This window comes from Gracilinanus agilis, chromosome 4, assembly GCF_016433145.1.
Source record: "Gracilinanus agilis isolate LMUSP501 chromosome 4, AgileGrace, whole genome shotgun sequence".
Taxonomy (NCBI): Eukaryota; Metazoa; Chordata; class Mammalia; order Didelphimorphia; family Didelphidae; genus Gracilinanus; species Gracilinanus agilis.
The window spans coordinates 190,914,454-190,927,706 of record NC_058133.1 but is presented as its reverse complement, the minus strand read 5'-3'; the positions used below and the strand labels follow the sequence as shown (position 1 = coordinate 190,927,706).

Here is a 13,253-nt window from a genome sequence, read left to right as displayed (position 1 = left end):
TACATACATTTTTTCCAAATACATTGTTAGACATTTATCAGCACACTCCTGCCTCTACAAGTCCCGAGTGCATCCTGGTAGGTTAACTCTGAGAAATTTTATATATTTACATCATATATGCATTATACATATATATATAGCTTCCTTTTCAGTTATTTGCTCCTAGATTTTCTGTTGCTCTATAGCAGGGGTCGGCAACCTTTTTGGCCATGAGAGCCATAAATGCCACATTTTAAAAAATGTAATTTCTTGAGAGCCGTACAGTGCTCACAGTGCACACTCCTGTAACAGCGCCTGAAAAAAAAATTGACTTTATGGCTCCTGCAGAAGGAGCCATATCTGGCCCTCAAAAGAGCCAGAAATGGTTCGAGAGCCATACGTTGCCAAACCCTGCTCTATAGAAATAGTATTGATTTTTATGAGTTTATTTTGAAACTTTCTACCTCAATAAAGTTGCCACTTCAACAATACTAATTGTTTACTATTTTCTTTATTTTCTTTAAAACTTCATAAATTACAGAGGAAACCAATTATAGTAGAAAATAAAATAAAAGATGTATTTTCCCCTCCAAGTTCATAAAATGCCTCCCACTGAAATCTGTCTACAGATTCCATGGGGTCAGTGGTTTCAAAGTAGAAAACTAGTATTCCAGAGAGATTTTCCAAAGTTTTCTCTTCCTCAAAGAAGTAAAAAGATTTTAGTTCATATGGTTCCTGACGTATCTTCTTTGGAGTACAAAGCTTCCAACCATGCTAGAAACAGAGAGCAACACAAGCTACAGAAAAGCTGTGTTCCCCAGCAATCAATGGAGTCGAGTATCAGGAAGACTGGAAGACCAAAGTCAGTGGAGTAATGCAAGGATATTAAGGGAATTATAGCCCTGAATCATCAGGGATAATGATGTCATTCTCCTCTGATGTATCCTGGTCATATGTCTCCCTCGTGTGTATGACTCTCAATTCCTCATGTGTATGACTCTCAGTTCATGACTCCTTTGTGTGTTCACTCTCCCTACTTCTGAATGGATTTATAGGAGATCATTCCCCAGGTTTATGGACAAAATATTTAACTGTTACTTTTCTTACCAAACCATTTTGATAGATACTTCTGTTTGGAAATAAGTGTGTTCTCTGTCTTACTAATTGAAGGTAAGCATGTTTGTGAGTATTCATGAGCTATATATTTTATAAGGACAAACCACAGAGTACTTTGTTTGGGTTTTTTTTAATTTTGCCTTCTGACTTAGCATCAATTCTAAAACCAAAGAGTCAGCAGTTAGACAATCAGTGTTAAGTGACTTGCCCAGGTTCACACAGCTAAGCAGTGTCTGAGGCCAAATTTGAACTCAATTCCTCCAGACTCTTAGTGTGCTCTCCACTGTCCTACCTAGTTGCCCCTCATGAATATGAAGTAGCCATCCTTAGGGGAACCTGATCTTTGAGTCAAGGGGAAAGGTGTTACCAGATGCTACATGTATATTAGAGAGGTACAAATAAAGATCTGAGTGAGCACCAATGCATAAAGTCTTTGCCAACCAGAACATCAGGAAAAACTTTGAGAAGCAGAATTGAAGTTGGGCCTTAAAGGATGGGAAGGAGGGCATTCCAAGTATAGGAAATAAGACACAAAAGTAGAAATGAATAAAGTCTCTTTCAAAGATAAATGTAATTTAGGAGTATAATGATAAACTGGAGGCAAGTAAAATTAGTTATGATTAGAATGGTAAAATAGAATCAGAAATATAGAGGAATTTGAATGTCAAGCAACCACAAACTTAAGAAGTCAATAAGGAACCACTCAAAATTTTTGAGGAGTCATAATCAGATACTATGTACAAAGAAGATTAGTCTGGCAAGGATGAGTATAAGGAAAAGCATGAAAACAAAAAAAGCACTGCTTGGTAGCTATTGCAATAGTCTAATTCAGCACTGGTGAACGTTTTTGAGATCAAGTGACCAAAGTGCAACTTCAAGATGTTTGTGAGCCCCCTGCATCACCCCAGACAGAGGAGGAAAGAAGTGCTCACATTGGGTGGCTGGACAATGGGGCAGGGCATGCAAAAAATGTCCTAAGGTGCTGTGGAGAGGGGGAACAGAGCCTATGCCTCCCTGGCATTTTGTTCCATGGCCTTACCAACATGGGTCTAGGTTTAATGGTAACAAATTTCTTTCTAAGATCTCATTTTTTTGTTTCACATTTTCTTACATTGTTGCCTTCAGTAGGATGTTGAGCTCTCCCCATCTTGGTTCTTTGAAGATGAACTGTATAGTAACTCTAGTGTAGGCCTTGGTCATCTTTCTCCAAGATTATTGAAATAACTTCCCATTTAGTTTTCCTTCTCCAGTTTCTTACCATCTATTCTCTCCTGCATGGCACTACCAGATTCATCTTCCAAAATTAGCCCAGGCCTTCCTCATTGTGGCTTTATAAATGACATTCCTAGGTTCAAGATACTCCTTAGGTCAACATCTATTCAAAGGTACAGTTAATACATCTCAATTAATGTTCCATTTTATCATATCAACTTAATTCAAACCAAAAGCTCAAAATCAAGCCAATTAAACAGAATTGGAAAGTTTAAAAAAGCAAAATTCATCACCTCCCCCTCTACACAAGATATACATTCCCATACAGGTTTCTATGTCACCAATAGATAGGAAAACAAATGGGTTTCTTTCCCTTAAAAACTTAAACTCCTAGGCTTGCATCCTAGCTGAAAAACTACTGCATTCAAAGTTTCCACTTACTACTTTCCCAGACAACTGCTGATGTCATCTGCTGGGCTATTTCCTCCACCAAGTTGCCATTTGCTGCTTCTCCATTGAGCTGCTAGTGCCTTCTGTTGCTTCTCCATTGAATTGCAACAGCTATATTGCTTCTACCACACAGTGAGCTTTCATGACTCTTGTGTGTCAGCCCATAGCCTCAGGGTTATTTTCTATTCTTCCTGGAAGATAGACTAAAAACTATTCCTAATTGGCAGAGGAAAGATTTTCTCAGATTGTTTGGTGAGGGGATTGTTTGTTTTTACCATTCTCTTTCTTTCTCATAGGAATTCCCTCATGATTGTTTGGTTTTTGAGTTTAAGTGAGGAAATTCCTTTTCAGTCAACAATCATTTGCAACATTTTAGCACCTCAAGTGTTCTAGGCATTGTGGATATGAGACATTGGAGATACAAGAACAAGAATATACCTGCCAGTAAGGATCCCATATTATACTGGAGGGAAAAAATGTAAATAGAAAATCAAATACAAACTTCTATATGAGATAAGAGGTATTGGATACAAGTAGAGATATTGAAATTTGCAAGAAGAATGTTCCCCTTTTCATCTACAACAACAGCAAAGGAAAAACGAATAGGGAATAATATTGAGATTTGGAATAGAGAATTAGAGAAAAAAGGAAATATAAAGTAAAGATCAGGTGTTTTCAGAGAAGTATTTAGTCCTCTTCCTAAGAAGAATAGTGTCTGTGATCTGAGAAGAATAAATTAGGTGATTGTTGTAATAATCTAGACAATGGATGAAGAGATCTTGGTGGTAACCAGAAAAATGGAGAGGAAGGAAACAAATATAAGAAATTACATAAGAATTCACAAAATTCTATGGTTGTATATAGAGAAAGTAAAAAAGGACAAATCTAAAGAAGGTGTCAAGGTTTTGAGTTAATAAGATGATGATACTTTTGGCAGAAATAGACAGGTAGACTCAGAAGGAAGATAATTAAATTTTGGTTATGACTCCTTACCCAGAGGAATTGTTTTGAAGGATAGATGGGGTAGGAATATTGGTAAATAGGCTTTTCTTAAAAATTTCCATGTTTCTGAGGACTTGGGACTTATGAAGAAATTTCTTCCCATTTTTCTCCCTCAGTTGAGCAGCCCCTCAATTGAGGAGAAGCCATATGAAGAAATGGAAGATATGAAGGATACAACTCTGAGCCACAGTGGGTCCCCCCATGTGTTTCCTTCCAAATCAGCAAGGAATTGGAATATTGGGTTATATCACTGTTATAGAAAGTGGGGAAAGCAAGCAGTACTGAGACCTCATGGCATTGAAGATCATAGAGAAGTAATTGGATGAACCAATAAAAAAGGTAAATGAGAACACTAAAATCCAGTGCATATCCATTGTCTTCCTTTAGCTTCACTGGAGCAATATCCAGGAACAGCCCTAGATCTCCATTACCCATTATTTTTTGAATTCCTTTTGTCTTTATAGCAATACAAAACCTAACTTGATGGGGCAGCTGGGTAGCTCAGTGGAGTGAGAGTCAGGCCTAGAGACAGGAGGTTCTAGGTTCAAACCTGGCCTCAGCCACTTCCCAGCTGTGTGACCCTGGGCAAGTCACTTGATCCCCATTGCCCACCCTTACCAATCTTCCACCTATGAGACAATACACCGAAGTACAAGGGTTTAAAAAAAAAAAACCTAACTTGATGTTCATATATAGTCTTTCAGAGTTAGAAAGTTAAAGGTTAGCTAATTAACCTCTTTATAATATCGATAGTAATGTATGCCTCAAGGAGGAAATATTGGCTTCCACTTAGTCCATAGGTTTAAATCTAGATCCTCTTGATATGGGGGTACAGGCTTCCCCAGGCACCCTAAGCCCCCAGATTGTGTAGAGTACTTAAAAGACTAAATTTTTCCTTACATTTATGAAGGTGAGTTTGAGGCTTTCAGGGCTTCTCCCTTCATTCTTTTTTTATTTTTATTTTTATTTTTTTTTAATTTTTTTTAAAACCCTTAACGTCTGTGTATTGGCTCCTAGGTAGAAGAGTGGTAAGGGTGGGCAATGGGGTCAAGTGACTTGCCCAGGATCACAGAGCTGGGAAGTGTCTGAGGCCGGCTTTGAACCTAGGACCTCCTGTCTCTAGGCCTGGTTCTCAATCCACTGAGCTACCCAGCTGCCCCCTCTCCCTTCATTCTTGATGAGCATAGATAGGCATAACCCAGCTGGCTCCTAATAATCATCTACTTTATGTCTCAGATAACTGATTGTTCTCTAAACTGGACAGTTCACCCCCTTTTGGCTTAGAGGCATAGGACATAATCACATGCCCCATCTCAGGTTCCAGGGACCCAGTACCATGTCATCATCATCCTTTCTCTAGTCACATAGACCTTGTTGTCAAAAGGGCATATAAAGCCCAGAACACATCTCCTCTAGGAGGCAGTTCTCTACCTGTACTGTTTTCCCAGGTAATTCAACATAAATACCAAATTAATAAATTTCTCTTTTTTAATCGAAGTTTTAGAGTCTTGCATGCTGTCCCGAACCTGGGGTACACCTCAAGTTCCCCCACATTTCTGACTTCCAATCTGCCATTACCACTGCACCATGATTTGGAAGGTAAGTACTCAGTCTGTATTCCTTGATCAACTAGTATCTCTCATAGTCAAATAATCTTTATTTTGTCATCTCTATCTTTCCCAAAATACATTGACTTCATACTTATGTTGATAGTTTGCATTGTTTGTGGATAAAGCCAAATATAGATAAGCAAATGTGAATGAAATAAAATTCAAGCAACAGTAAATAGGCTATTTGCTTGCCAGATAAGTTTAATAATTTGCCATGAAAAGCCAATATACACTCATAGGATCATAGATTTTTAGCTGAAGGAGACCATATCTACTCCAACTCCTTCATTCTGAAGAAAACTGAAGGCCACAGAAGTTAAGGCAGCTTCTCCAAGGCAAAAGACAAATCTGGCAAAGCTAGAATTTGAACAAAGGTTCTAAAATCTCAAATAGAGCATTTGTTCAATTTGTCCCATAATTGCTCATCAGAGCTTAGGGACTTTTAACATTCCACATATTCTCATTATTTAGCATTTGGCTTTTAGTGGCTATAACCTCATAATTCACATTTCCTGAAGAGTAGTAATGAATATATATATATACATATATATATATATATCTTCACTTTGACTATTCCTTTCCTCCTTCCTCCTCCCAAACACCCAAATTAGCTCTAGAAATGAGATGAATAGGGATATTTTTATGTTGTGGAAAATCATGATCTATATGAAGAACACCTAGTCATGGAATCTAACTACATCAAAATAAATAGGGAAGACAGCTATTATTACCATTGCACTAGAATAATTAAGTTTTTATTAGGAGGATAACAAAGGATCTTCACTGAATCTCCAAAGACAGAAAGGGTATCCAGAAACATATATTCTCTTCATGATATGATCATCTCATCTCATTCCACTAAATAGAATTATTTTATAAAATAAATGTTTCAGACATAAAATATAAATGACAATTATATCATTTTGTCTTATCCAACCTGCTTTGTGTTTTTCAGGAAAGCATCTAACACACTATAAGTGGGGCCCCCCTCCAGCCCCAGTTCAAGAGATGCCCCAAGAGCAGATGCTGAAGGAGCAAACAGGTGAAAGCAGGAGACAAGTAAGAGACAAGAGACAAAGAGATCAAATCCACATTTTCCTGAAGATGTGCTTTTTGACTGGCGGGAAGTTTTCATACTGGTGTTCATTTGCCTGGAAGCAATTGGTTTAGATTATTGAAGTCTTCAGATTAAATAGGGCTGGACCAGAGTCAGGTAGTACTTAGCCCTTTCTTTCTTTCTCCTCCTTGCCACCCTGGGGAACTTAGCGCACGAAAGAGTTGCAGGGACCACATCTTGAGCGAGGGGCACAAGGTCCACAGGGGGCACATGGGACACAAGGATTGCTGACTGGGCAGGGGCCAATGGGCTTGCCACAGGCATTGGTTGTTGCACAAGGGTTGCAGGGAAGTCTGGGGAGACAAAATTATTAAAGCTGCATTAGTATGGGTAACTTTTGGTCAGAAGGCAGGCAAATAAAAAAAGATCATCTCACAGTAGGGTATGCCATATGAGGACAGAGACCTCTAGAGTTTTTTTCTTTGTATCCCCAGCACCTAGCACAGTATCTAGTGCATAACTGGTGCTTTTTTTAAAATGCATTTTTTATTTAATTGGATTATACTTTGACTTTTGTTACCAAATGAGTCCTTGAATAATTTGATGGATATGTGATCACATCAAGGTGGATCCCTATTCCACCGTAGAAACAAAACACAACCCCTCCATGCCATGTTCAAATCTTATCCCAATCCTCCCATACATCCTCTAAGAAAGAATATACCCTTGTGCTTTCTTTTAAGTTATTTGATATTTCAGGTATATCAGTGCAGTCATTGGTCAGTCTATCTATTATCATTCACTCTCCCTATCTTTCCCAAGATATGATGACTTCATAACTATATTGGACATCTCTGTAACATACATTCCCCATCTAAAACCTGAACTCTGCTATTTGAGTATAAATTACCATTGGTAATATACTGCAACCTACTTAACCCCAACATGTTTTTAGGAAAATAGATGTAGGATTGGAAGTCTATTCCAACCTCCTCGTTTTATTGATGAAGAAATTGAAGCATGAGGAGTATAAGTAGACTTCCCAAGGTCACAAAGATTGCAAACCATTTGTAGGTTTTGAACCCAGATATTCTCCATAACCATGGAACATGTTACTTCCCCATTTACCATACTGCTCTTTCGAAATGATACATTAACATCAAGAGTATATTCATTCCCTCTCAACCCTCTACCTCATCCTCCAAAAAAAATCAGTGTCAGTGCTTTGGAAGAAATCACCAGTACAGTACTTACTTGCAGTCCTCACTCTCCAACAGACCCTGGTATGTGGCAATCTCACATTCAAGTCGGGCTCTGACATCCAAAAGGACCTGGTACTCTTGGTTCTGCCTCTCAAGGTCACCGCGGATCTCAGCCAACTGGGATTCCACACTGGTGATCATACATTGTAACTGAGATAGCTGAGAACTGTAACGGGCTTCTGTCTCTGTCAAAGTGTTTTCAAGAGAATCTCTCTGTAGTGGAGAAGAAGAACAAATGTCAGGAATGATAACTGCTCCTCGTTCATTACAGTATTGACTTCCCAAAAATTCAGATGTTTCTCCTTTCTCACGTTTCCTACCATCATAATTGCCACAAAGCAGAGAACTCTCTTGGGGACCTCAAATACTATTCAAAACCTACCCATGCCTGAACATTAATTGCATCTATAGCACACCAGACAAATGGTCTCACACAACTGTTGCTGAAACACCTCCACTGATGGGAGACCCAGTACCTCCCAAGGCAACCCATTCCACGTTGGGACAGTTCAAATTGTTAGGAGGTTAGAGGGGCTTTTTAGATCATCAATCTCAAATTTACCACTTCAAAACCCAGCTACCAAAGCAAAGCGAATGTGATCCTTCTACCATATGGGTCCCTTTCAAAAACCTGAAGACACCTATTAATATCCTCCTTAGGTCTTCTCCAGGCTAAACCTCCTAGTTCCTTCATTCAGGCCTTATCTGAAATGACCTCAATACCTTTCACCAATTTGTTTGCCTTCATCTATGACCTACTTTTAAATATGTGGCATATATTGCACACATTTATTCCAGATAGGATCTCACTAGGGTAGAAAAAAGAGAACTTCTCACCTCCCCAGGCCTGGATGACACATTCAGTTTAATGCAGCCTAAGATTATATAAGCATTCTTGCCTACTATATCCCTCTGTAGACTCACATTGAGCTTACAGTTCACTAAATTCCCCAGGTCTTTCCCAGAAAACTGCTGCTACATAGCTATTCCTTCCCCTTCTTACATTTATGAAGTTGATTATTTGGACTTTGCTGTAATAGTTTACATTTGTTCCTGTTAAATATTATTTCACTCAAATTAGCTGAATGCTCTGGCTTATTAAGAACTTTTTGTAGGTCTATTCTATTATCCAGTGTTAAAACTACCCACCAGGTTGTGCTGAGCCTGCAGTTCTATCTCCAAAGCATTGACAGTACGTCTCAGCTCAATGATCTCAGCCTGGAAGTTCTGTAGCTGTTCAGAACTGGACACCACCTGCTTGTTCAGTTCTTCTGTCTGAAATGTTTCAAGTTGAGAAACAAGAGGTGAGAACATGATCATGAGGACCCTGGAAGCCTCAAGTTCTGTAGTGGGCATAAGCTAAATCCTCACCTGAGTGGTGAACCATTCCTCCGCATCTCTGCGGTTGTTCTCTAGTAGGGCCTCATATTCAGCCCGAGTCTCATTCAGGATCCTGTTCAGGTCCACAGTTGGCGCAGCATCCACCTCCACGTTGAGACGCTCCCCAATCTGGCATCTCAGGGTGTTGACTTCCTGGGGAAGAAAAGAATCAAAGTGAACACAAAGATCCCAATAACTTTCTACCCTGCAAAAAGGGAGGAAAGAACAAAAAAGAGGAAAGACAAAGGGAAGGAAGGAAAGAAGAGTGGAAGCGAGGAAGGAAAAAAGCAATAAAGCAAATGAAGAAAGGAAGAACACAAAAGAAAAAAAGGAAAGGGAGGAGGGAGGAAGGGAGGGAGGGAGGGGAAAGGAGAAAAATACTGAAAATGTCCTTGAACAGAACCGAACTGCTCAATAACATGTTTGGTTCTTGCAGGGGATGCAGAAGTCCCATGAAAGAAAAGGTCTAGTTATTTCATTATTAATCTTCACCAACACACATTCCCACAGGCTGCCACAGAGTCAAAGTGCATAATCTCTAAATAAAACTAATCAAACCACAAATCTGTGGGAATTCAGCATACTGTGGTATGCTGCCAAGAGCACTAGATTAGGAGGAAGGCTTGCATTTTCATTTCTGACCCCAATTATGCTACTAATTTGCCATGTGATCTTGGGATACTTCTGTGTTCAGGCCTCAGAATAATTTTCTGTCATGAAAAGAGGTCCCAAAGCCAATTCAAGCTCTCTCTCATATTCCTTCTAAAGCCATAAGAGTATCCATTATGAATGCATAAAAATGAGTCCATAGAAAGCTGCCCTGTTACTGACCTTATTTCATTAATGTATGCATCAGTTTTTCTTTTTGCTCAGGTGTGTGGCCTCAAGCAAAACATTCAAATTCCAAATCATGTATCCACTTTATGGATTACTCAATCTCTATTTTATGTATTCAGATTTGTGTTACTAAAATAACTTCCCTAGCTCCCAGGAGCATAACAAATGGCCTCTCTACTTCCTACCTCTCTTTCTTTGCTATAGCAGGTTCCAACATGTTCAGGTCCCACAAGGGCTCAGCATGTCTTACCTGTTCATGATTCTGCTTGAGACAGAGCAGCTCCTCCTTAAGGGACTCCACTTGGGCCTCCAGGTCAGACTTGCACAGGGTCAGATTATCCAGAATCCTGCGCAGGCTGTTGATGTCAGCCTCTACCAGCTGGCGCAGGGACAGCTCAGTCTCGTACCTGTGACCCCAGGAGGTGATGATCAGTGGAACAAGAGATGGTAATGATCCTGACTTCGACTCTACAGATTCATCCTTCTACTTCTAATTAGTACCTGGCAGTTATAGCAGCCATTTCTGTCCATTTCTTTAATCATCTTTATACCTTTAAGTTGACTTAAAACTATACTGAAACTTCTGAGACCCCTTTCATTAAGGTCTCAAAGATTATCTTGCTGTGTACCCTTCCTCAGAGCTCCCCTTCCCAAAAAGCCTAAACATCAGTCAAGAGCACACTATTTAAAGTTTTACAAATGATTAAGAGCTAATGAGACTACTACTAGGAAAAGGAAGTTCAGCCATCATTTGTATTCCCCAAAAAAGTCACTTCCAACATACCTGATATTTGCTCTGGGTGAAGCAAGGGAAATAACACAACAAAGGGAAACAAAGATTTGAAAACAGAAGACCTCAATGACTCAACATTTTCTCACTATAGAATCTTAGTTAAGTCACTTCAATTCATCTGAACCTCAATTATATCAAAGCAGGAGGTTGGACTAGAGATCTCCTGAAGAACCTTCTGGCTTTGATGATCTATGATCCTGATAGATATAGATATATAGATATAAATAACTGGTAAAAATTCCAGAGAAGGGCCTTAGGTACCATCAATGATGGGTAGAGGAGGAAGTAGACTAGAGAAGTTAATGGGAAAAGAGAGATAGCTGTCATATGATGGGGAAATTATTGGACTTCCATGTCCAGAGAGGGCCAGAATATCTTGAGATCTAATTGAAACTCTGCTGCTTACTATCTGGGCAACATTGAATAAGTCCCTTCTCTATACCTCAGTTTCTTCACCTATAAAAGGAGAAGGGGACACAAAAACATGAACTAAGGTCACTTCTAACTCTAGATCTATGGTTCCAAAATGCTACATGCATGGACTTTGGATTAGTAACTTTATCTTTCTGGGATCTCTGTTTCCTCAACTATAAAATAGGGTTGGAATATAAGACTTCTGAGGTTCCTCCCATCCCTGATTCCTACAAGTTAATCAGTAGTCAACTCACTTGGTCCTGAAGTCATCAGCAGCCAACTTGGCATTGTCGATTTGTACCACCAACCTGGCATTCTCAGACTTGGTGCACAATATCTGGAATATTCCAATAGGGCACACAGGGAACAAGGTGTTAGAGTAGCCAGTCATCTGTAGACGTTGAATAACTTGTCCCCTCAAACATTGGCTAGTTGACCAAAGTATCCTTTATTTGGACTGTAAAAGGTCATTCCTTGCCAACATAAATTTACTGGAAACTCTGAAAAATCATCCATGAAACATATGACCAAGTAAAGAGACTCTTCCCAATATACTGTTCTCTTTGAAAATAATCACTTCCTTCGATTTTATATGGTTCTCAGTAACATATATATATATATACATATATATATATATATACATACTACACATACTTCCAGATATTCCTACTCTTGGTTCCACACAGTTTATAGGCCCTCTGGAAACCACTTCTGAGCAAAAGCTATTGATTTTATCTTTCTTTGTATCCCTAGTGGTCATCACAGTACCTAGTACATAATAGGCACTTAATAATTTTTTTACTAACTTATTGACTAGGAAATAGAAATTCAGATTGATTGAGAGTGGAGAAGATTACCCAAAGCCCATTCTACTCTTTCACATGATTAAAAAAAAAGGAAAGGTAGCAAAAGCTTAATAAATATTGAGTGGTCAACTGAAAACCAAATCAGAAAGATGAATGAGATATATTCAGAAAAACTAAACTCTGCCAATGTCTTTGACTCTATTTCTCATACATCAGGTGAACAACAGGCTCTGGTGCATGGCTTACAAGTGCTCAGAAGCAACTCATAATTATAGCTCTCCTATGCAAAGTGCTGTTAATTCCTCTATATGGTTAGCATTATGTAAATGTTCACATTTAATCAGTCATTGAAAGACAGAGGATGATCTGGGCAAAAACTTGGCCATCCCCTTAATGAGAGGCAATTCCAATGTCAAATCTCAAAAATCTTACATCTGAATGGAATGTCTTGCCTAGTTTCACAATACAAGTGGTTTCTCATATTTCTTATTCTTTTCATCTCTGCTGTCAAGTCTCAGAATGACTTTGAGGTGCCCACCCACCCACCTAATACCTTCTGCTGGAGCTCCTCAATGGTCCTGAAGTAGGACTGGTAGTCTGGACACACGTAGGGGACCTGCTGTTGGCACCACTCCTGGATCCTACACTCCAGCTCAGCATTCTCTCTCTCCAGCTGCCGCACCTTCTCCAGGTAGTTGGCCAGGCGGTCATTCAGGAACTGCATGGTCTCCTTCTCATTGCCATTGAAGGAGCCTTCACAGAACCATCCACAGGTGCCCACATTGGCAGGGATGTTGCAGGCCCCTGGGAGGGTGCAGCCATGGCAGCTGGGAGGCAGGCAGGGCCTGGAGGAGCAGCTGGTACGGCAGCTGATGCTGGGCAGGCAGCAGTTGTAAGGCATGGTGGTTAATATGGTGGTTGGTTGTTCGGTTGGATACAGAAGTCTTGTTACCAGAGCCCCTGGGGTTATGGAGTAATTGTCCACCTAGTAGCCTTTATAGCCCCTCAGAAATGGGTGTGGACAGATACCACACCTTTATTTTTACTCTACAGAATTTTCAAACAACCTTCCCCTCAACCTGTTATTTACATCCCTCAAAAAAAGTCCCTCACCTCATAAAAGACTTTACTTAGGCTTCCTGCTAAGTCAGGACTCTCTCCAGAGCTTTTTGTCAGTGAAGTAAGAGCTTCATGTGTCTAGCTTCAAAGAGGTAGAATCATTAAAGCCATCACACCAGCTATTGTTAATTTGGCTTGGTGGGTAAGGTGACAGTATTGCTTTGCCACCTAGTTCTGGTGTCCTGACTCCTGGGTAGTAGCTTCACTCTACATCTG

The 13,253-nt window shown here is 39.7% G+C and overlaps 1 protein-coding gene across 1 annotated transcript; it reads right to left on the bottom strand.

Annotated features, from left to right (window-relative positions):
* Positions 1 to 6,631: 6,631 nt before the first annotated feature.
* On the bottom strand, positions 6,632 to 12,819 carry LOC123247344 (keratin, type I cuticular Ha1-like). The gene is made up of 7 exons (XM_044676212.1): positions 12,472 to 12,819; positions 11,367 to 11,449; positions 10,156 to 10,312; positions 9,060 to 9,221; positions 8,838 to 8,963; positions 7,681 to 7,901; positions 6,632 to 6,779 (listed from the first exon to the last, which is right to left on the bottom strand). The coding sequence occupies exons 1-7, from the start codon at positions 12,817 to 12,819 to the stop codon at positions 6,632 to 6,634; spliced, it is 1,245 nt and encodes a 414-aa protein (XP_044532147.1).
* Between the last annotated feature and the right edge of the window lie 434 nt (positions 12,820 to 13,253).